Here is a 24,185-nt window from a genome sequence, read left to right as displayed (position 1 = left end):
TACACACACACACACACACAAACACTATATATATATATATATATATATATATATATATATATATAAAAGAAAAGACCCACTCATAGGTACTTGCGATATCACGTCCATTTGAGCTAGGAAAGCTGGAGTATCTGATAGTAATCACACATAAGCATAATATTGGTATCCATTAGTAAAATTCCAATAAGACAATTAAATTTTGGGAAAACGGAATGCGGATTTGGAATCAGGGCATCGAAATATACTAAGGAGAGTCCCCATCAAATTTTGTCTAAGGTTAACGGTCAACCCTAAAAGTCAACTGAGATGCCTTGACGATAAACTACGTTAAAACTTTTGGAATTTTACTAAATGAATGTAAAAAATGGACTCAGGGCGTCAAAATTAGCCTAGGAGGATTTCCGAGAAAATTTCGAAAAATCAACGCAAGGAATAATCCAAAGGGAATATTCTAGAATCCATTTAGAAATTGGGCTGGGCCGGATCCCGGGTTCGGATCCGGGTTGATTTTTTTCTTTCACGGGTCGGGTTAACCCATTGGCCTCGCAGGTTGCACCCGCCGAACACAACAAATAAGAAGGCAGATTTCTGGTTTGGTTTGACCGAAAATTTTCCCGAACTCCGATTTTGGGTTCAAAACTCAACTATTCTCAGAGATCTTTAGGTCAATTTGAAGCTAAGGGAAAGGAGAACAAAGATTTACTGACACGAGACCTAGCCGTGGTAAAAAAGTGACTGGAAAAGGTCTGAAATCCTATGGGTCTGTTGCCGAAGAACATGAGGAAGGGCCCCCGAGGTATTTCTTGCACCAAACATCATCAACTCACACCAATGATCCAGAAAACAACCCAAAACGATGATAATGATGTGATTTAAGGGTGCGCAGTCCCCACCTCATCAGAAAGTCCACAAATCACCAGCATTCGTCAGGGGAGAAAGGAACAATGGCCTCTGCCACTGTCGGGGTTCATAAACTCGTTGATTTTAGGTATAGAGTGAGGAAGATGGTAGTGTGGTACGATGGGAGTGATGGGGCTCGCTAAAGCGGTGAGGTGTGTAGGGGTCTCAAGTTGCCGATAAGGAGAGAGTGTCTAGAGTTTTAGAGAGAAAGCTAAGAGAGATGAATGAAGAGAGAGAGAGAGTTGAGTAGTAATGTGATGTGGCAGTAAGAAAGTGGGTGAGTAAAGAAAGAGAGAGAGAGAGAGAGAGAAACCAAGGTTTCTGGAAGGAAGGGTACGGGACAGGGCATGAGTAGGGTGTGGGCCCCACGTGGCTCACAAAACAATACAAAATATCTCTAGACATGAAATTACTAATTTGTCCTCGGTATTCAATGTTTTGTAATATTTTAACCATAAATCCGAAATTGATTCTGCTTGCGCCTACGCTTCGTACCATCAAGTACTTTGAGAATACGGTGAAATAATAGCTTGTATGCATCACAAAATGACGATCAATGAAAGTCTACAATCTCACCCCTAGGAGCATTTTTGTCAATTCACTCTTTTAGAATCTATAAAGTCATAACATTAGAGATGGGTTGTCACACTCAACCCCATTATAATCTTGTGAAAGACCCTTTGATCCTGATCCAAGGAGTTACTTGATATTGATAGCGAGTTAGGTGGACAAGCAAGCATATGGCGGCATGTATATATAATGAGATCATTTGAGTGAAACACATTAACCCGCAAATATGTGTGAATGGGTGAATGCCTTGTAAAAAGCTCACGAGTTTGCATATGATGATTTTAAGAAGCTTAGAATTGCATTGACATGGCTATTACACACACTACACTCCAAGTTGGTTCGATTCAAATTTGGTTAACTCTTGGATATTGTCTTGAACTACTTTGTTATTTCTTGACAAATGTCTCACGATTGGTTATCCCTAAGATTAAAATTTGGGAAGTTAGCTACTACTTTGTTTTTGTTGCGTCTTTATGATTTTTTTGGTTCTGCTCGAGGACAAGCAAAATATCTAAGTTTGGGGGTATTTGATGCGGTCTTATTCACATATATTTTTATCATATATTTCCTTTGGATTTTGTATATATGAATGGGTTAAATACATTAAATTCTATTGTTTTATTTTATAGGCATTAATACCAGAGTTACGCGAAAAAGAAGAAGAAATGACGATTTCGGGTATATACAGTAATTTCGAAGGAACAAGAACGTAATTAACTGCGTCAAGGCATATGCATTACAATAAGAAGTGGAAACATAGCGGTTTTGGATATCTAATAAACATGGGAATGCTATTCAATGGATTTAAGGAGAGTCATAATTATTATTTCCGTTTATTTTCTTTTTATTTATTAAGGACTTAAAGTCCATTAGTGATAGGTTTTTAGTGAGGTTTTATTTGTTATTTTTCTTTCTTGCACTTTCTTTTGCCATGGGTTTTATAAGGAGGATTCTTTCTCCTTAATTAAAAAAAAAAGTCAGCCACCAAAACACAATTTTTCCAGTGGGGCTGCGGCAAGGAAGAGCAAAAAAGGGAAGAACTTTTCTAGCCTTTTCTTTCTTTGTTAGGGCTACGATATAACCTAATCATGAATACGTAATTGTCTTGTGGTATTGTTATTATCAAGTTTTTATTCCATGTTGAGTATCTTTTGTTATTCATAATGCACTTGATTTTTATTTAGATGTTTGATCACCATCTAGGTTTTAATTGAGTTGATTTGATGCAAGTTAGAGAGATGCCATACTTAACTAGGATTTAGCTTCTTGCAATTGATACCATAATATTTGTAGATATCATGCAATACGGGTATGTGTGATGTTCCAACGATTTCCATTGAGTTTAATGGGTTCTTGTTTAAATTCATCTAGATGTCATAGAGAATTAACATGTAAGGATATTTTTGATGCAACCAAATGCCATGGCCATTGAATAATTTAGGGAACTCGATCATCAATATTAGGGAACTTACTTGAGCATAATATATTAAGCGAATTAAATAGAATTGGTTACGGTGAATTCGGATGCCCTAGGTCTTCCTTTCTTATGTTTTCATTTTATTATTTTATGTATTTTATTTTCAAGCTTTATTTAGTTTTCAATTTAATTCAAAATCTCATTCTTTTTCATTAAAGCTTCTCAATTATAATTTATTTCAATTTAGTTAGGACTTTTAGAATCAATTCGATTAATCTCTGTGAAACGATATCCGTGCTTATATGCTATACAATCTTCCGATTCGTATACTCAAATCTGAGACTTAATGAGGTTAATTTTGGTTATCTAATTTTCACAACAAGTATCACTCAACAAAGTCCAATGGCAAGCTAAGCCCTACACATATTTTTCTCCTCTTTTATGCCTTTTCAACAATAAAGTGCATTTCTAATCCTCCTTCTAATTGTTACAGTCTATTCTAACAATATTTACAATTAATTGCTTTGTACATGCAAATCCCCTACTCAAGCATAGCCTAAGATTCTTTCCCGCCCTCATAATAAGAATTAAAAAAAAAGCTTAATTATCAATTATCACAAAATTATCACTTCAACCCCTGCTTTTGCAACCCTATCACTTTCGCACCCCTAAACTTTTAACAAGTGTCTCACATTAGTACGATTCATCATTTATTATTATGAATGGAACAGATAGTTTACAAACTATGAAAATAATTTAGAGAAAGAAGAGTTTCAAACGCATGATGTATAGGTGAAAACCCAACATCATATTCACTAAGAGATTAACCACACACAACACAGTTCAATCAACTTCGTCTATTAATTGTTTACTTTTTCGTCACAGTAGCAACATAATATCAATAATACGGTTGACACATCAATGACAATCGAGTATCCCGTAATCAAAAGAAAACAACCCAATCACCAAATTGACGAAGGTAAGGTCAAACAGAAAGTGAAAATCCAGGTGGTTAAGTGGTTCAGTTACAAAAGTAGTGTAGAGTGATACTTATGGTATAGTTCAAGAGGCATTAGATAAGTAAGCCCAAGAGAAAAACAAGAATTAACTCTAGGTGCAAATAAAATTGTTAAAATTGCACGATGCTATTCCATATTTAGTCTATACAAGCATGCCAAGCAGTTGGCACCCATTGCTCTGGAGATGACAAACCCGCACACCATCAAATGTTGCCCCGGTATATATGATTTTGGCACACTGAATGCGCAAGATGTTACCAGTAACATTGACAAATTCAAATACCTATTCACCCCCACGTTAAATTCGAGTCACGAATTCAACGTCGAGTGAAATCGAAGAGAGCCGAGAAAGTAAAACGAAAGCCAAGAGACAAGAACAATCCTTTAGACCTCTTCTTCTTTCTTATTATCAACAAATACAAAGAATATGTAAAGGTTAATGTACAGGAGATCAACTTACAACATAGACACGAGAGAATGTACACCCTTTTTTTCTTCTAAAAGAATTGGTTTACTACTAATATTAGAACTGGCCATTTTCTACATGCCAAACCCCACAACTATCTGTGCTACAAACCACCAGAAAAGTAAACCTCGCCAACGATCCTCTTCAAGTATACAGCGATAACGATACCGCCACCACCAAAAAAAGTCCAATGCACCTTCCCGTTACACCAGCCCGAGAACTTCACAAACTTAGCTCCCTTTTTTTCCCGGTAGAGTATCCATTTTTTTTTTTACAGCTACAAGTATGCAGCAAAATATTCTTCTAAAATCTTCTGGACGTACAATTCATGGTTACTTCAAGCGAAAATCACGCCTGAATACTGTCAAGTTTTGGGTGAACTTGTCTCTATTCTTTGTATCCAAGCTTCTAGTAACATCCACCATAAGCTTGTCAAAACACTCGGAAAGCCGTTGATGTTGATCCGCTTGCTGTAGGCCAATATCAAAAAGTGTCATGTACATGTACTCGTGACAGTAACAATTTAAAACAGCTAAACAATAAATTTAGCGTTGCTCAAACACAAAAGTTAAGGTTTGACTCATCATATTAGCTTAGTCTTTTATTATTCGATTATATAACTCAAACAACCAAGAATGGAAGGCACAACTAACCTGTGAAGCCAAGATATGAACTTTCAAATCGGAGAATATCTGCAAGTCAGATACCATCTTTCAGTCAAATACAGCCATCAGAAGTGAAAAATTTTAAGACGATTAAAGAATTCCCTTCCAGCAAATGCAAGCTTGAAACTTTTAGCAAAGAAATCCAATGGTTCAGTAAGTTTTAAAGGTTTGTTTCTATCCACTCTCCCTTGTCTCTACCTCACTTATTTCTCTCTCTCTCTCTCTCTCATAAAAATAAAAAGCAGTATAAAACACAACCCAAGTAATTTGTATTGTCAGCTAAATTGAAGACGCTGATAAAAGAAGGAAAAAACAAGTTGGCCGACCACAATGAGTTGAACAAAAGACGTAAAGCACTGAATTCAAAGATGCAGCTTCTGTACTGAAACACAAACGAGAGTAAAGGACGGTATACTGTCAAGACAGGACGCAAACTTACAATATTCTAATGTCAAACATGTCAAGGACAAACAGTAACCAAGATTTACAGTTAGAGAAATAGAGAGAGACAGCTGCATTGTTTCCATATTTTCTAAAAGATATAAGCTAAAAACTGAAAACCATAAAGAAAAATGAAAATTTACTTTTAAAATTGGCAGAGGGGATAAGCATAAAGAATGTGTTTACTTTTCCTGCAGGTAAGATGATTTAAAACAGAAATGGCTTCAGGAAGCAGTAACAAAAACACATGCGTACAGACTGAACAGGAAATATATAGCGTAATCATGTGAAGGTGGACCGTGGAACTGATTAATAAGAGGCATTTAAAAAACGATGTTGCAGACGAACATGTTGTGTATATGGCTAAAGAAAAGACTTGAACAAGTTACAATATACATGCACTGAAATAAAATACTACCTGCTCATTAATAAGTATCAAGCTCAGCATTGGTCTGCTAAAATTCCACTGGTTGTTACTTTCCTCGAATAAAACAATCTCAAACAGTGTCTTCAGTACCTTTACATATAAAATAACTCAGATTAGTCACCTAACCAAATCAGTTTAGCAACTATGGAGAATAACCACAAAATATTATCAGAGTTTGGCAACATAAAGAAAGCATAAGCAAATTCAATTCACCTTGCATGCATGGAGAATGATTTCATGCATAAATTTGACACGTAAACATATAAACTTTTTTTTCTCAATAGCTTTACATATCTTCAAGCGAATCAAAACCAAAGTCCCCAAGAGCATATATAAATCTATACCTAATCCTCCCAAGGGTCAGGCACACACTTTTTCTTAATACAACAATGTATTTACACCAAGTAGTGGGGGGAAAATTGGCATCAAACTCGCCATCCATGAGATTCAAACCTAAGACCTCTCGCTTACAAGTCCAAGCATGGGACAAGTTGAACTAAAACAATGCATAACACATGTTTACAATCCGGTTGGGCTTATGGATTTCCGCAGGTTATTATGTGACTATAGGAGTTCAATGCCATTAAACTATGAGTACATCACACTTGTCATAGTTTCAGTTTTATTGTTTACTGATAATCACCAACAAAGTTCTGAAGTGTCACCTTATATAGCTGACTGAAAAAGAATACTAATAGAGCTACATTGTTTTCTTTTTTGGTGAACAAAAACCCATGCATCTTCAATATGTTAACGTCACAGAAGATAGATCTTGACGATTTTTAGAGCTGAGTCTGATTTACAATTGAATAACAGTAAACAAGCATTACACAGATAACCCATAACATAATTTAATTTAGGGCTCGTTTGGGAAGTGCTTTTAAATTACTAAAAGCACTTTTAGAGAAATTCTTTTGAAACCAATCCTTAATAAAAATGCAAGTTTCTCCCTTGCAGGAAGCACTTCAAAGTGCTTTTGGAACCCATAAACATTTTTTTCTAAAAGCTCTTTCAATTCTTTAAATGCACTTCCAAACGAGCCCATATTTTTTCAGGTTACAACCATGTTAATATTTAACAAAAATATAATTACTCAACCATAAGAAATGCACATCTTAACAAAGAGTCTAGGACAAATAACAAAAAAGTAATACAGCATAAACATCCTTACTTCTGGAAACAAGTTGGGGCAGTCTGAAATGTGACGAGCAAGATTGACCGCAGTAGGTGATGTGGGTGCCTCAACCATGGTTATGTTGTTGAAGTAGAAAGCAGCCAAATTTTCAACCGCAGATGCACACTGGAGCAAAAGGTGAATAGTGAAAAAAATGTAAAATAAAATTGGCAAATGCAGACAAAAAAACTGGTGCGAGTTGGTAACACAGGATCATGTCGTCAAAAAACTTCTCCAGTGCAATAACTTTTTCCAAAATTTTTAACATTTGTATAGCTTGTAAATTGCACAATTGTATTGGGAGAGAGCCTGGCTAACCATCATCGCATGTTGGTGATGGATGCACATATCAAAAGAGATAGAAAAAAGAACAAGACCTTGAAATGTCCAAGAACTAGATGGTGGAATCTAAAAGGGGAAAACAAGTCACTTTCAAAAAGAAAGTACTCGCCCAATACATTTGGGATACAGAGGGGAATGCTAGCCAAATGTGGGATTCCATGACTAGTTGTATCCAAAAAGTTGTAAAAGGGGTATTAGGAGAGTCCAAGGGCTTTGCTCCACCTCAAAAGGAATTTTGGTGGTTGAAGGAGGAGGTACAAGAAAATGTTAAGGCTAGAAAGGAATGCTGTAAAGCCTTGTATAGAACTAATGAAAACTGTGAAAGATATAAAATAGCAAAAAAAGAGGCAAAGAAAGCAGTGAGAGAAGTGAAGTTAGTGGCTTTTGACAGTATGTATAAGCGATTAGAGACTAAAGGAGGACAGTTGGATATCTATAAACTGACTAGAGAAGGGAAAGGAAGACAAGAGACTTGAATCAAGTACGGTACATCAAAGATGAGAATGGAAATGTTCTAGCTACGGAGAACGTGGTAAAAAGCAAATGGAGAGCTTATTTTCATAATCTTTTCAATGAAGGACAGGAAAGGAGTACTTCTTTAGTGACTTGAGTAACTCGGAAGAGTGTATAAATTACTCCTACCGCCGAATCAGGAAAGAGGAAGTTGTAACTTTTTTTTTTTTTTTTTGGTAATGTAGGAAGTTGTAACTTTGAAAAAGATGAAACAAAGAAAAGCAATGGGTCCTGATGATATACCATTCGAGGTGTGCAAGGTCCTAGGAGAGAGGGGTATGGCATGGCTCACAATCCTTTTCAGTAAGATTTTGAAAACGAAGATGTCAAATGAGAGGAGAAAAAGCACATTGGTGCCTATCTACAAGAATAAGGGCAATATACAAAACTGCATGAACTACATGGTATCAAGTTAATCAGTCATACAATGAAGCTTTGGGGGAGAGTAATTGAGCATAGACTGAGGCAAGAGACACGAGTCTCAGACAATCAATACGGGTTCATGCAAGGGCGCTTGACTGTGTAGACAATCTATCTCTTACCAAGATCAATGATATAGAGATAGGCAAAAAGATTTGCATATGGTCTTTTATAAGACCATAAATTTCGAAAAAAAACGTATGAAGAGTCCTAAGAGAAGTTTTGGAGGATGTAGATAAGGAAGGAGTACGGATAGCATATATCCATGAAATAAAGGATATATACGATGGAGCAAGGACTGCAGTAAAAACTTATGCAGGACAAACTAAAAGCTTTCCCATAACCATTGGGTTACACCAAGGCTTAGCTTTAAGCCCTTATCTTTTTGCATTGGTAATGGATGAGTTAACAGACATATAAAAGATGATCCCTTGGGGTATGCTTTTTGCAAATGATATAATGTTGACAAATGAAACGCGGGAGGCAGTAAATGCGAAGCTTAACCTTTGGTAGAAAGTGTTCGAATCTAAAACTCTTCGCCTAAGTAGGTCAAAGACATGGAGTCCAAGTTTAGTGAGAATGGGGGTCCAAATGAGATAGGGGTGAGGATTGGAGATCAAAAAGTACCAAAGAGTGAGCACTTTCGTTATCTTAGATCTATCTTGCAAAAGAACAAATAATTGGATGAAGATCTCAACCATAGAACACAAGTTTGATGAATGAAGTGGAAGAGGTGTGTTGTGCGACCGACGTGTGCCACTAAAGCTCAAGGAAAAATTTTATAGGACGACAATAAGGCCAACAATGTTTTATGGCACACAATGTTGGGCAGTCAAACATCAATACATGCAAAAAATGAGTGTAGCAGAGATGAGAATACATCATTGGATGTGTGGGCACATGAGAAAAGATAGGACTAAGATAAAATAGGAGTGGCCGCAATTGAAGATAAGATGAGAGAAAATTGGTTTATGTGGTTTGGACATGTGAACTGAAGACCTATAGATGTTTGAGTTAGAAGATGCGATTATAAGACAGGGGCTCAGGGCAAGAAGGTAAAAGAGGACCTAGGAAGACTTGGAGAGAGAATCTAAGAAAAGACATGGAGTACTTGGAGCTAACGGAAGACTTGGCACAAAACCGAGCGCAGTGGCGCTTTAAGATTCATACAACCAACCCTACTTAGTGGGATAAGGCTTTGTTGTTGGTGCTGTTGTCGTCTTCTATAAAACTCCTACAACGTTCAATGTTTGGAAGTTTAACACTTGGCACTTAGCAATGGCCAACTGTTGATCATTTGGGGCTTTTCCACTACCTCACGGTAACATATTGAAAGTTTCCGAAGACTGATAAGGTATGGGTAAGAAATTACTCTTGAGGGAGTATAAATGCAGGCAACGTAAGGTTTTAAGGGTGCGTTTGTTGCACCGGACTACCTCGGACTGGATTAGTTTTAGGGACTAAGCTAGACTGGCTTAGACTAGACTAAGCTGGACTAACTTAATGAAACGTTTGGTGCAGTGTCGGACTAAAAATAAGGATAATAACAAATTACAATATTATATTTTTTTAATTCATATCTAATAATATAAAATTAATTAATTCTATCTATTTTATTCTAATAATAATCTCCCTCTCTCTGGAAGCCTCCATCCTTTTCTCCCTCTTTATCTCCCTCGTTCTCTCCGTCCCACACTCTCCTTTCCTTTCCTCTTTTTTTCCGATTAATTGCCAAAAAAATTCTGCAAAACGAAGAATCAAGCTTGGTTTCTCTAGTTTTTGTTCAGTGCAAGATTCCAACTGGAGGGAGCTTTCCAATTCCGTGGATTCAATCGGAGCCGCAAGTCTTTCGAGCGGCGGAACCGGCCTGCAGCGATTCCCAAGTGTGCTTAGAATATCTTCTATGCAGGAGAAGCCGACTACTACTGAGTTGTCGTCGTAGCAGCAGAACTACAGTACCATCAGGATGGAGCAACTGTCGTCGTTGCGGCCAAGTTCGAGTCGAGCTCGGATCTCGGCGGAGCAGAAAGAGAAGAAAGCGAGGAGAGAGGAAGAGGGGAAGGGGGAATTGGCGAAGGGGAATGATGATGGGTCTCAGCGTTTGTGAACATAGAAGCAGCGGAAGACGCGAGGGAGTTAGTCCCTGCTAATCCCATGGTTCTCGACGGGTTTGCTAGCGAGGGAGTTAGTCCCCGCGAGTCCCTTCTAATCTCATTAAACTTAGTCCCGGACTGTCAACAAACATGGGACTAGATTACTACATAATCCAGTCCAAGCCAGCGAAAGCTAGTGAGCTCAAACAAACACACCCTAAGTTTATTCCAAAACATGACTTGTGTCCTCGATAGCACAAGATGATTTCTAAATTTCAGGTTAGTTTTACTTTTGCTTGGACACATTTTTCTATCTAGCCTTCTAGTTCTGAACTGAATAGAGGAAAACAAATGTAAAAGAAGCTCAGTAACAAGTTGTTCTTTGAAAGTGAAGCCTTAAATTTGAGACATGCGGATGATGATAGAATTGATTTTGTTATAAAATAGAGACCTAACACATACCTGTGATGCAACACCCGTATCTAGACCTTTAATTCCAGCTTCAAGGGATCCAACTATATGCAGAAAAGTACTGGTATCCAGATTCAGTATATAAACTATATGGCTGTTGAATAAAACCTCCAAGAATGCAAAATAGGCCTTTGACAACTGCAAAGAGTAAGAAATTCAAATAAAGAACACCGTCCAAATTTTGGGCAAGAGGAAAAACTTAAAGAAAGATAAAATTAAAGAGTTTTATATCTGCAATTTATTTTAATCAAGTAAACAGAGTAAGATTTTTAAGCGTTAAAAAGCATCAGCATGACAGAATTTTTAGCAGGGACAAACTCAAAAATAGGATAGCATAAATTTCAGACTTCATAAATTGCACACTCAATGTTCAGAGCCACACGTTTTCTCACTTCCCATTGTTTCTTAGAAATTGAAAAGAAAAACAGTTTTTAGCCTCTAAAAGCACCGATATGGAATAGTGCATAAAAATGAAAACTACCAATAAAAATAAATAAAAAAAAAAAAAGAAGAAGTTGTTTTCAATTTCAAGTTTTTGCTCCATACATTCACCTGCATTCTCCGCCGAAATCATATCAAACAACTCCAAGCAGGTACTCAAAACTAATAGATGCAAAGACTAACAAGCATGAGTAAATGTACCTTCCGGAATGCCAATACATCAGCCAAAGGAATTGATAATGTCATCTTCAGTGCAATATCAAGTGCATCAGCAAGCGCTCTATCACCATATAGCTCAAAAACCCCAAAGTTGACATAGTTTCCAGCAACAGCTATCAGTTGGAAAACATCCTAAAGTCAGCTCATAACATAACATTTGTACAAGGAGCTATTTATTTATTTTTAGTTCAACAGGGAAAGCAGGGGAAGAGCCACTACAGGATTTATATTTAAAAACTAGTACCAACAACTTGAGATGAACAGTATAAGGAAAAGAAAAAACAACTTGAGATGTTCTTCTAAAACACAGAAAAAAAAAAAAGAAAAAAAAAAGAAGGCAATTGAAAAACACAAGATAAACATCAGCTTCTTTTTAGTATTCCAATTCATTCACTTTAAGCTTGGCTGTTGAACTAAGAAAATTGATGGGTTTCCTCTAATATTTTAATCAATAATACATGTTCAGCATCTTTAAGGGGCTGTTTGGAATCCTTATGGTATCCAATTTTTTGTTTTCAGAAAATGATTAATGAAGCTAAATAGTACATTACTTCATTAGTTTCATAAAAAGCAAAAATTGGATCCAAGTGAACAAAGTTGAGGCACCATAAAACCAATTGGCAATATGGGGAGTAGCCCATTACCATGAAGAAAGTCGAGGTTGACCATAAAACCAATTGGCAAAACGGGGAGTCGCCCAATTACTTATAAGCACATTCAATGTCCCTTCTTTCCCCAATGTGGAATTAATACTCTCACCACCAAGCATACCAAACAGCTGCTACACTTTGCACTAAATTCAATCCAAATGCTAAAACCTTACATGATTCTATTAATCCTTTCAAGAGCCAAAAGTTTTTACTTTTTTTAAGCATAAACATCCTATTGTTTAGTCACACTGACCACCGTTCTAAACCAACAAACCATAAACAACCTTCACTGTGTACCCACATTAGTCACAAGACTCACAACTTGAGATTGACAAGTTTGCAACACCAAGTTTGTAAACAGTTGAAGGATTACCAAAAAAGTTAAACAGTCCATTAGCCAACTAATAAATTACGATTTATTCATGCTCTTGATAGACTTTCCTTCATTAGGTCTAGGTTGTTTTACTGCTTATCCAGAACCCAGAAATGTGATTCTAACTATCTGCAGACTACAGATTACACCATTTGGGAGCAGTATAATTTTTTTTTCCAACCAAAGTGAACAATAAAGAAAAAACCCACAGCTATACATCAGATGTTCAAGAATTTACATGCAAGAAGTGCAGTATAAATAGAGTGATAACTGCCATACAAAACTGATAAAACATTCTCGAAAAAGTAGCTTACTATTCAGAACTGAATAGAGATACAAGTATACCAAGTGAATAACCACGCAATTGATGATCCAACAAAGTGATTACTGTTGCAAGAAACAAGAAGTTTATGGACTCACCCCTTGTAAGAATAGTTAAAGAAATCCAAATTCCCTTGTATTTGAAGCCATATATATCAGCAACATTTGGAAGAGGCAAAATTCTTGACCCATATGCAACAATCAGTTTACTGACTTCTCGAAAAAGAAGTATTCCATTAGGAGAAGATGAATCAAAAGTCAAGCGTTGGGCTTTGTTCAATGCAAACTCAGCCATGAATTTCAACAAAGGGGTGGTCACCTGCAGCATTAATTGGGCAAATATTGAGAAAACATAACACAATTAACTTTGCAAGAAATAAGAAAGGAATCAAATGTAGCCGAGAGAAATCTGCTTCCTGTTTCCATTGTATTCTAAAATGCTCAAAACAATCAAGAAATATTATCTAACCCTACCTGATCTCTTAGTTAAAAACTACAGTGCAAACAAGAAACAGAGACTTATGTTTCAAAAGACTTTTTCATTTATTTATTTTAAAAGCCTTCTGAAATGTAGAATTCTCCAACTAGTAAAAAAGTTCAATTTCAAAGTATGAAATTTTGGATTATGCTTTGTTTGCTTAAGCACGTATCCTTGGTTTTTCAACAAAGGAAGCAGTTATCCTTTACCTCTGGTGTATCGGACCAGTGCAAGATGCCTTTCAAAAGAAGTGGCATGTGTGCAGGATACAACCAATCAAACAGAAAGCCATAAGTTCTGCGACTGAAGATATCCAAGGAAGAGCATAAGAATAAGAAATTGTTAGGCCTTAGAAATTTGATATAGAAAATGAAAAAAGCACCTACCTATTTGTGGCCATGGCAATTCCTCTAAGGTCTCTCGTCAACGCAATTAATCCATACTTTACAGCATCAGTACGAAACATTGAATCAGGAGTTGATTCCAGATTGACGAAAACCTGAAGTACCACATATAGTACAAGAGTAACAATCCATACGATACCAAACTAGACAGTATCTAGTGTGTGTAGTTAAGCATTTTAAAGAGCACACAGGAATATCTGTGCAGAAGTGTGTGAGAGAGAGAGATAGTACTTGCAAAAGTGGATCCATGGAAGATCTAAATTTGACAGGGCTGTCTTCCATGAATATTAACCAGCCAATTATGTAATAGAAAGTTGTTCTGCTGCGAGAACATCTATACTCTTCGAGAAAAGGGAAATGCTCCCTCTGAAAAGAGAAATTCAAAGTGAGAACTTTTCAACCGAGATACAGGATTCCGTTCAAGATATTCAAATCAAAAGTGTAAATGCAAAAGAAAGATATTTCAGATATGGATTTACAGTATGATTCGCAAGTATAAATTTGACAATATCCAACTTCAAGAGTAGCTTGCCACTCATGTATCTGCCAAAATAATTACTCTTACAATAAGCAAAATATGATAATGGAAGCTAGGCTCTCTTAAGCCACCAAGCACTCCAATGCCCCAAAAGATATACAGAAGAAAAAGAACTAACCCAGATGCCAGCTCCAAGAACAAACTCAGGGTGTGACCAATGACCTCCTCGTTCTGAAAATAGGCAAGAATTAAAATGCAAAAATGATATCCATATATATTTAGTGTGAGTAAAGCATGAAAAGGATTTCACCTCCGTGTAACATTTCAGGTTTGTAGCAATCTTGCCAACAATGACATTTAACATTAAAAGATGATCATGAAGTCCAAGAAGCTCAGAAAGGCGGGCATATAACTGCTGCAACAAATGGAGAAGCCTCAAGAAGAATGTTAACTTAACTTTAAAGAATGCCAGGAAAAACTTAATTACCCTCGAAGAATGCATGGCCTGATCACCCACATATGACTTCCGAAAATGTTGAAAAAAGGTAAGAATTGCATGATCAAGTCTTTGCTTGCTTGTTTCACCATATCTCTGCCAAATGCCAGGGTTGAACAGTTTTCATTAATTTTGATAGTAAGAAAAAAATAAATAAATAGGCAATCTTAAAGTTGAATATCACTCTTAACACCGAGTAATTTGGTTGAATATATTAACCAAAGTGCTTGATGCCCAATGCAGAGTTTTAAAGTGCACACATTCATTTATATCAAACCATGACAAAAACCGTAACACTTTAGGTAAAGAAAGATAAGAAAAATCTAGATTTAGAAGGTAAGTATTTGATTAATATATCTAATATTCAGAAAGAGGTCATTCCTGCTGCTGTACCTGGCTCTGTACCCCACTGTCAGTGACATTTATTAATTGCAAGATGCGCGCTGAAAGTTCTGCATCAAGTACTTCTTGTGATTCGGTACTGCAAGGAAAAAGTAAAACAATAAAAATCTTCCATGGTAGCAATGAAGGGAAATGCAAAATGAATGAAAAGGAGGTAAACGCAGGTTTTTTTGGTCAAGAAAGTTGTTTAGTTTTCTTTACCTGCACCCAGTACATTGTTTTATCTTGAGAATTGCAGCAACTATGTGAACAATCCAAGCAAGTTTTGCTTCAATAATAGAGAGGTCACTGGTATCACTGGTTTGAACTCGAGCTCTTTCCTGTTCAAGTCAGAAAAATTGGTTAAAAACATGAAGTCCAGAAATTTTTCTTTTCAATTTCCAAGAGGCATCCATCACTATAAATACCCATACCGTGTAGACTTGCAAAAGAGGCTCCACTATGCTTATTATATACAAACTACTGCTTTCATACTGCAACAAAATAGAGAAGGTCATAGAGGCAACTAACAAATTCAGATCAGTTCCACATGTCTAAGTCAAAATATTTATTTTAAATGCATTTTTATCAAATAGAAAATAGTTGTTTGACGAATTGCAAAACCATAACTTCCTCAGATTGAAAAAGAGAAGCACATAAAGAGGTGAACCTGGAATCTACAGAGGTATGTAAAACAATCCAACTGATCTTGAAGAAGTTCAGCGTTGTCTAATGGGTTTTCAGAAAGATCATCAAGCGAACCATCCTGTAAAATAGTAAGAAGATACAGAACTTTCTTAAATTTGAACATAAAATTACAGTACTGGCAGTAAAAGTTCTGGTGTTTACCTGAACGGAGTTAAATCTTGATGTGATGAAACCTTCAGTAATCTTAGGTACAAATTCATCGAGCATGCTGGGTGCATCACCTTTCAAGTATGGTACAGATGTCACCAATCTAGACCAAAGTCCTAAAAGGTAGTATACGCTGCTGCTGGCCCACTGAAAAGAAGACAAAGTTTCAGTAATGCAAGTTGTAATTTTTCAACCCGCATAATTAGTTCCAGCTACCAAGCACTATTAGGTACCATAAATGATGACATTCATGTATAACGGCACTGTCATTAGGACAACTATTCGTTGTTGGATGCAATTTGGACTGTATAGCTAAAGCAAGAGAGATAGTCTGTGTGTTAGAGAAACAGTGGGAGTGACAACTGGAAATTATAAGATAAGAGTAACTACAACTAAAAACTACAAATGACTAGATGCACTTAACCAAATGAAGATTAATGTAAACAGAAGGTAAGGGATTGCAAGCCCAATCAAGACTCACGTGGTATGAAGCCAAAACCCATAAATCTACAAAACCAAGATTTAGGAGACTGTAGAGACCGACTTATCGTGGAAGAGTTTTCATTTAACAGCATAGTATACAATATTCTTTTCCTAACGCTTAGAAAAAAGTTATGAAAGCCATTCAACCTTCCAGGAGTGCAAAGACTTTAACGTGAATTCTGCTACTAAACGTATCCAGTCACTATAGCCTTCCACAGTCACAAGCTCTGACAACTGCGGCAAATTTAGAAGTTCAGTAAGCATAACCAGTAAACTAGATCAACTCAAGGAAAGATTACATACCAGAAAATAAATTTCATAATAACCACAAAGAAAGTACAAACTATCTATGTAAAATTTCACGTCATAATCAAAACTACATGCGTAAGGCGTAAGTTTCATCTTTTCAAGGTACAAATCAATGTCATCTAAATATAAATCCAAAATGAAAATGTAGGTATATTTACGGAGTAATTTACATCCGTGCAATATTCATTAAGCTCACTTCATTTGGACGAGTGACACAAAATACCATGAAAGACTCTAGGGTATTTCTTACTAAAGAAAAAGCCTGATGTCAAAATTACCAAAAAGAAGAAAGATTACCTGATAATTCACTCGGAATCGTCCAAGAAGACGACAATACTCATGGTAATTATCATGATCAGCAAGACCTGATTTCCAGTTCAACAAATCATTATAAAAACCCCACAGATAAAAGAAAACACACACTAGTAAAACATAAATTTAGGGCCGTTGATTAAGTTTTTGCACTTAGTGGGATAAGGCTTCATATAGGCAATTGTTTGTTGTTTGTTGTTGATTAAGTATTAGCACTCACAAGTGCTAAAATTCAGATAATATCTACCTTAAGTATAATATAGATACAGGACCAACCAATAAATAACTACTACAATCTAGAATAAGTATAGGTACCTTTGTTGCACCGATACTAGAAATTTGGGCCAAGGTCTACCGATACCCCCACAATACAGTCTAACAAGTAGCAGATATGCAAAGTATTGTCGATTTTTCCTATTTTGTAGACTATGAGAAACGGCAACGATACTCGCTAGGACATGGTCAAGATACAGCTAGGGGATATTAAGTTTTTGTAACTTTTGGGGATGGTGTTTAAAAATTTAGAACAAGGCGAAGTCAAAGTTTAAATTTTCAGAAGTTTATTTTAAAGCCATTCCTCTCTTCTCTTCTATATGGTGAAAGATGAACATGAATCTTTCTCTTTTCTGATTTATTTTATGTTGTGAAGTATGAACTTATGATGGAATCAGCATGCTTTTTTTAATGTCTTGTATTTTTTTAATGTCTTTTGTAATATATTTTATTTAATTTCCAAGTTGTATTCTGTGCAGCATAGACAGGTACAAATCTGTCCACAGTTGTTATGCAAGAGTGAGAAAAGCACGAAGGGGAAACAATCAAATTTAGGAAGTTATTGAGAAAAATATCTAGGAAGTTAATAACTACCAAAAATACACAAATGCTGTACACTTCTATCACATAAACAAACTACTTCACATTCAGCACAATTAGAGTAAGATGCATGACAATCAAAAGGAAAAAGGGCTAAGCCAACGGCACCTTGCCCAGTTTGTAGGATTTCTTTGGTTCCTGTGATTAAATGAGACAGAAACTTTGAACGGGTAGGATCACTTGTAAACAAAGAACGTCTAACAGAAGCTAGTCGCACCAAGCACTCCAGTGCCTATAAAGAATAACAGTAAAAACTCGATTACGATGTTAAACAGTAAAAATCATGAATAATAACAACATAAAATTTCAAATGGTAGGAAAAGAAAATTTTTACTCCAACATACAAAGATAAGTTTTAGACATTAAAGGACAGAAGTTCCACCACTGTACACTTGCACATACAAGACTGCATGTGGTTGCAGGTAATCGAGAACTAATAAAAAATATCTTGCACCAGTAATAAATTAGCCATTATGACAAGGATCCAATTCACAATACATCAGCAATAAATTATCCCACGAGAGACGGTTTTCTTTGCTTATTCTTTTTCTAATCAAATAAGGTCCTAGAAATCATCAGCAATTGGTGAAGAAGAAAAATCACATGTACTAACCTCCTTTGAAAGGGGGGGCTTTGTATTGGCATAGTAATCAAAGAAGACTTGAAGTGTTGCAGGATCCTCCAATGTTGACTTCCAACCCGATGGAATCTGTAAGATTAACAGTTACATTCTTATTATGATTCACTGCATAAGAGACTCGTCGACAGACCTTTAAATGGTTAACAATCCAAAAGAAACAAGGATAATACCTGAACAGTACCAAATTCTTCAGAACTTTCATCAAGTGAGGTCCCAACAAAATCAAAAGATAGGCATTTAAGTGAAAGCGAAAGAGCCAACTCTTGCAATTGATTTGCAACTGTGCATCACAAAATCAGACCAATCAAACAAGAATTACAATAAATATAAAGTAGTGGTAAGGGGTAATCCAAACAGGTTAAGATCCACTGCCAACATCTTACCATTACTTTCCAGTTGACGCAATGAAGTCAAGGATATTTGGAATATTTGAAAGAGAGACTCATCCCTGAAGGAGCACGCAACCCTCCGATGATGCGTTGAAGGCAACCCAGGATTAAGCTGAACATTTATCATGTAATGAAAAAACAAACAAATGTTAATCAAATACAAAATAAACAAGCACATGTTAATAGCCAAGTTAAAATTTCATTAAACGCAATGTAGTCTGCAAGTTAATTGTCTAAGTCTCCCTATGTTACATTCTTAATGGATTTGGTGTCATAAATTAGTCTTTAGAATTCCTAAGCATATTAATGCGGACCTTTCCAGATTCATGTACCAATTAAGCCTATAAAGGGGATAAATTGTAAGCTTTTGAATTTAGCTTGTTAGTGAAACAGAAATTCTGGATTTCCGAGCTTGTGTGTGAGGCACAACAACCTTGGAGTGATTCCAAGGCACCTTTTATTGTAATGCTGAAGGCTGGTGTGATGCCGGAATTTTTCTAATTTCTCTATTGGAGTGGTTCCAGTACACCTTTGGTGAGATGCCAAAGGCCTGAGTGAAGTCCGTATCTCTTCTATTTCTCTATCCCTTCCTATTGTCCTACATTTTTTAAAAAGGAGAGGCCCTTTCAAAGAAACAAACGAAAAAAGGTTTAATTCTTATAAAAATTGGAATGTTACAACTCCAAAATAATAGTGAAACTAATCAAATAACAATATGCCTATAGATGTTCGACCAAGGGCAAACTTTGAGTGCTTAAACTAGCCTCTATCAGTGTTCTTGAACAAAAAAATAAATTAATAAATATTCACACCGTACACTATCATATATCCATGTAACGATGCCCTGAAGAAACTTCAGGATGATACTGCGACAATAAATAATGGAAACGGAGTGGAAATCTTATGTAACCATAAAGTAACATCTCGTATTAATGATGAGATAAAGGGGCACAACTTAAAATCAAACCTGACTCATCTCAGACACAAGTTGGTTTAGTATCTTCAAACCAATGGCATAGTGATCAGATGTTGCCTGGTAAAACAAATTTTTTATGAGTTACTCATATGAAAGATATAATGACGAAGAACATATAAAAAAATAAGTAACACAACCACTTAAATCACTCTGTAGTAACAGTTAAATCTACTCGTTATCTATATTCTCTGATTCCTCTACAGTTCTAAGAGAGCATTATTACAATGAAAATGGAGCACATGAACTTCAAGATGGTAAGATGGATATCGAGCAACATTAGAAAAATAAAAATGTAACAAAGGAAACGACCACATTAGTAGATGAGTTGGCACTCTATGTAGCAATACAGTTGATGGGGTCCAAACAATAGCCCAATTACTGGAGGACAAAAGTTGCCTATGTGCAATATAGGGCTTATAAAAAATACTAGTCTGACTCTTGTTGTATGTAAAAAAAAAAAAAAAAGTGCATGCAGCATCCCAGAAATTGAGTTTAGGTAAAAATAAGGAACAGAAGATGAAATTTTTAGATACTTACAGAAAAACAAGGCCTTGGATAGAGCTAAATAGTAAGAGATATACATGTACAAGAAGATAACCAAGTAATATTTAATTCTTAAATTCCAGAATTATAGACCAAGGATCACGTGGCCACAATGTGTTAAATACAATGCAATCATAGATACAACTAAGGTAATGTTGTAGAGCGATGCACCTTTCTATAAACCAGTTATATAATCAACAATATGACCGGAAACGAATAAGGTATTGTAAGTAATCTCATTTCCTCTATACAGTGTTTTGCTTTTTAATAGAAAATAAAAATTATTTAAATCCCAAGCAATTACAAGCATGCTGTCCATTACAAACAAAATAGCGAATGTAACAAAGCTTTAACAATCCAATGACTACCACAGAATTTAGATAAAACTGCTTCTAAGTCCAAAAAAATAAAAAACCCAGCAAAGTTAGTCTTTGTCTCTACACTTACACCCGATTTACAATCTCTAGACCAGAAGGAAGGAGCTGGAATTTTGAGCCAGAGAGCGTACTCCCGTCTAAGTCCTATTTAGAAAAGCTGGTATGCGCTAGGGAATTTTCGCATCATGCATTTTCTGGTGGCAAGATTCTGGGGATTTTGTGAGATAAAGTTTCACTTTAGACCTTTTTAATGGTTATCGGTTTCTTCTGAGTCTTAGGATGTCCCGTTGTTCTTTATCTATGAGAATAGGAAGGATGTTGTCAATTGAGATTCTGTTTGGCTTAGTTTCAATGTACTATGATTTTGTTTGTCTGGTCTCTGGTTGATAATGTTTCCTTGCAGTATTTTATTCAGTAGCCAGTTTGTTTACAGTCATCTTTACCTACTCGAAACTCTCTTGGTAATACTGCTTATAACGCAACAACAGTGCCATAGTATCATACAAATTAGTTCAAGATCGAAGACATTACAAGTTATAAACAGAAAGTCATATAACCTGATTCAAGAAGTTCATTGACTGTTTCACCACATCCCGGAATCGATCATCATCAAACCACCCAAACTTGGTGAGTCGACATAAGAGTAGGACTAAAGAGGCAGTCACGAATGGCTGCAACTCGCGTCCTCGAGTGGCCAAATAGTTAATAAGGTAATTCCCTACAACAAAGATTCCACATTGTTCAACTCGAACAAGATGCAAACAATAAAGCAAACCCGCTAAACGAATACAAGTAAAGGAAGATTCCTACGGATGTCGAGACGAAGCTGCAGAGCAAGTTTTTGCTCAGTGACTTGCTTCAACAAGCTAGAACTAGCCAGCATCAACGCGTAGGGAGTCATGGCATTGTCGAGAATGTACTGGCACTGTGAAATGTATTCTATGTTCACCGAAAAGCATTTGAGAGTGTTCTCGGCATGAGCCCTTTCGACCGAGTCCTGCGAATTGTACAACCTCTCACACAACGCCTCCAGTTGCCTTAAACCCTCCATCTCTTCAAAAACTCCTATGATTCATCAATCACCAATAAACCAAAACCTCAGATGACACTCTTAAACCCAACAAAACAAAAATGCAATCTTTACTAAAAACACAACTGAAATGTTCAAATGTCAGACACAGACAATCACGATCATATATTTCTCCGAGTTGCATGGTTCGTCGATTTACCTTCCGACAGACGAACCGGGCGTTTCGCGACCTCGGTTGCCGGAAGCTCCTGCCGCCGACTCGATCTCCGATTGCGGCCCAAAGATGCTTCACGGCCTCAATTCGTTTGGCGGCTTTGGGATTGGAATTTCTGGTGCAATGGCCAGACAGAGCGAGCAGAGAGCACAGAGCAGAGAGCACGACTGAGCATTTTTATTTCTTTTTATCGAGAAGACGGGCCCGTTAACTTTAAGACACGGCAGGCAACGAATTTACATCTGTCTAAAATTTATAAAGGATATATTTACCAAGTCCACGTCCCTAATAACGTCAAAAACGATATCAATGTGTTGTAAACTTTCCTAGTTTAAATGTGATTGTGTAAATCTTAGATTAGATTTAATTCTAGTTATCATTTCCTATTACAACCTATATTCCTTGGAGATGAAGGAATTTCTTCTCTTGTTTTACTACTATAAATAAAAGCACTATGTAGAAGGGATAAAACACACATTCCTCTACAACTATACAAACACATCTCTCTCAATCTCTCAACCCTTGTCGCCGGCCTCTTTAACCTTGTCAAATAAAATAGGTTATAACACGTTATCAGCACACTCCTACCGCTACGCTTAGGAATTTGACGAGGAAATTTTCCGCATCAAACCAATTCATCCATATCATCACGCAAGTTCTTTCAAAACAACGGTTTTTATCTTGATAATTTTGTAGCCCTGATAGCATAAACATTCACCATAATGCATGACCCAACTTTACGTTTTTTGAATTTTAGATTCCACATAAATTGTGTATGCATTATATTCATAATTGTTGAATTATGTGAATTTGATATTTGCCATGAATTGCATCAAATATGTGTACATGCATTAAAGTTATTGAATTGCATATGCATCAAATTAAATTATATATGAATTGAATTAAAAAAAAACAGAAAAATAAATAAATAAATCGGAAATCAGAGTCTTGGTTCTTCGAACCCATGACCTCGTGCCTTGAACCAAGCCTAAAGCTTGGATGGTCGCAACAAGCCAAGCACCGAGTCCCCAAGCCGGAGCCGGGTTTACAGATTGAAACCTAAAAACCCCGACGCCTTCCACGGTGTCTCCACCATCGCAGGTTGCCCTGCAACCCATCGTCACACCATGAGTCACCATGTTTGACAGCTTGAAGCTCGTCCACGACACCAATTGATTGGGATTCGATTGAATCTCATTGGATTTTTCTAAAAACCGATTCGAATTTCTAGGGTTTTATGAGAAGGTTGAGATTCTTTCAATCTATGTTCATCTTCGAGGTCTCTGACGACCCATATACTCGCCTCGAGCACCATTGTCCCAAAGCACGGCCGCCTGAAGCGTTGGCGCCAGTTTTCTTCCCCGGCGAACACACCCAGCTACGACTGGGGTGACTTTAGACCCAACCCGAGCCCTATTAGGCTCTGTTACTCGGCCTGCTTTCCTTGTTTTTGGGCTCACCCGCATTGACCTAAAACCCTTTAGCTCAACCCACGAAAGACACCAGCACAAGCTATGGTGTCCCCAAACGCTGCAACGCATTGGATCACATCCTCCCCTGGGCCCGGCTACTTTTTCTTTCAAGGTATCCCGTTTGCTACCTTGGGCTTGAACCCCTATATGGGCCACTATCTTTTAGGCTCAGCTGTTTCCTCCAATCCGTCAAAAATAAAAAATAAAAATAAAAGCCTCTTTTTTTTTCTCCCCGTGGACCTGCAACCTGCACCTGAGACACCCCAGCCCAAATTTTGGACCTGGGCTACACGGACCGAAATTGTGCAGCCCACCTGTGGGCTTTGGCCTAGTTTTGGGCCTTGAGCTTCGATTGTTTAATAACTTTAAAAAAAAATTGGGTTTTATATTTTTTTCACCCACACTTTAAATTTGGTCCTAAGTCCAAATAATTAAATTCAATTATAATTGTAGACCTGAAGTTCTATGTTCATATTTTTGTGTATATATTTGTGTTTGTCTACAGGAACATATGAACCTAAAGTTCATAAATTATTTTGAAACTTGAAGTTTC

General features: G+C 36.6%; 1 protein-coding gene across 2 annotated transcripts; it reads right to left on the bottom strand.

Annotated features, from left to right (window-relative positions):
• Window positions 1–4,279: 4,279 nt before the first annotated feature.
• Window positions 4,280–22,369, bottom strand: LOC103957919 (exportin-7). 2 transcript variants are annotated; one of them, XM_009370140.3, is made up of 29 exons: window positions 22,146–22,369; window positions 21,727–21,981; window positions 21,474–21,634; window positions 19,988–20,053; window positions 19,015–19,132; window positions 18,802–18,911; window positions 18,605–18,700; window positions 18,100–18,223; window positions 17,104–17,171; window positions 16,645–16,731; window positions 16,009–16,161; window positions 15,830–15,925; window positions 15,594–15,653; window positions 15,382–15,500; window positions 15,172–15,259; window positions 14,770–14,874; window positions 14,593–14,697; window positions 14,461–14,513; window positions 14,284–14,347; window positions 14,036–14,170; window positions 13,787–13,899; window positions 13,610–13,703; window positions 13,022–13,241; window positions 11,561–11,691; window positions 10,910–11,056; window positions 7,077–7,205; window positions 5,897–5,995; window positions 5,026–5,064; window positions 4,280–4,842 (listed from the first exon to the last, which is right to left on the bottom strand). In XM_009370140.3, the coding sequence occupies exons 2-29, from the start codon at window positions 21,965–21,967 to the stop codon at window positions 4,705–4,707; spliced, it is 3,159 nt and encodes a 1,052-aa protein (XP_009368415.2). In that variant the 5' UTR covers window positions 21,968–21,981; window positions 22,146–22,369; the 3' UTR covers window positions 4,280–4,704. The 2 variants fall into 2 exon arrangements, with proteins under 2 accessions (XP_009368415.2, XP_009368416.2); XM_009370141.3 differs by having other exon boundaries at window positions 14,593–14,694.
• Window positions 22,370–24,185: the final 1,816 nt, after the last annotated feature.

Source organism: the organism of the source record quoted next, unplaced genomic scaffold (genome assembly GCF_019419815.1).
Source record: "Pyrus x bretschneideri cultivar Hongxiangsu unplaced genomic scaffold, Pyrus_bretschneideri_v1 Contig43, whole genome shotgun sequence".
In the NCBI taxonomy this organism is placed as follows: Eukaryota; Viridiplantae; Streptophyta; class Magnoliopsida; order Rosales; family Rosaceae; genus Pyrus; species Pyrus x bretschneideri.
This window is presented reverse-complemented; position numbering and strand designations above follow the sequence as displayed.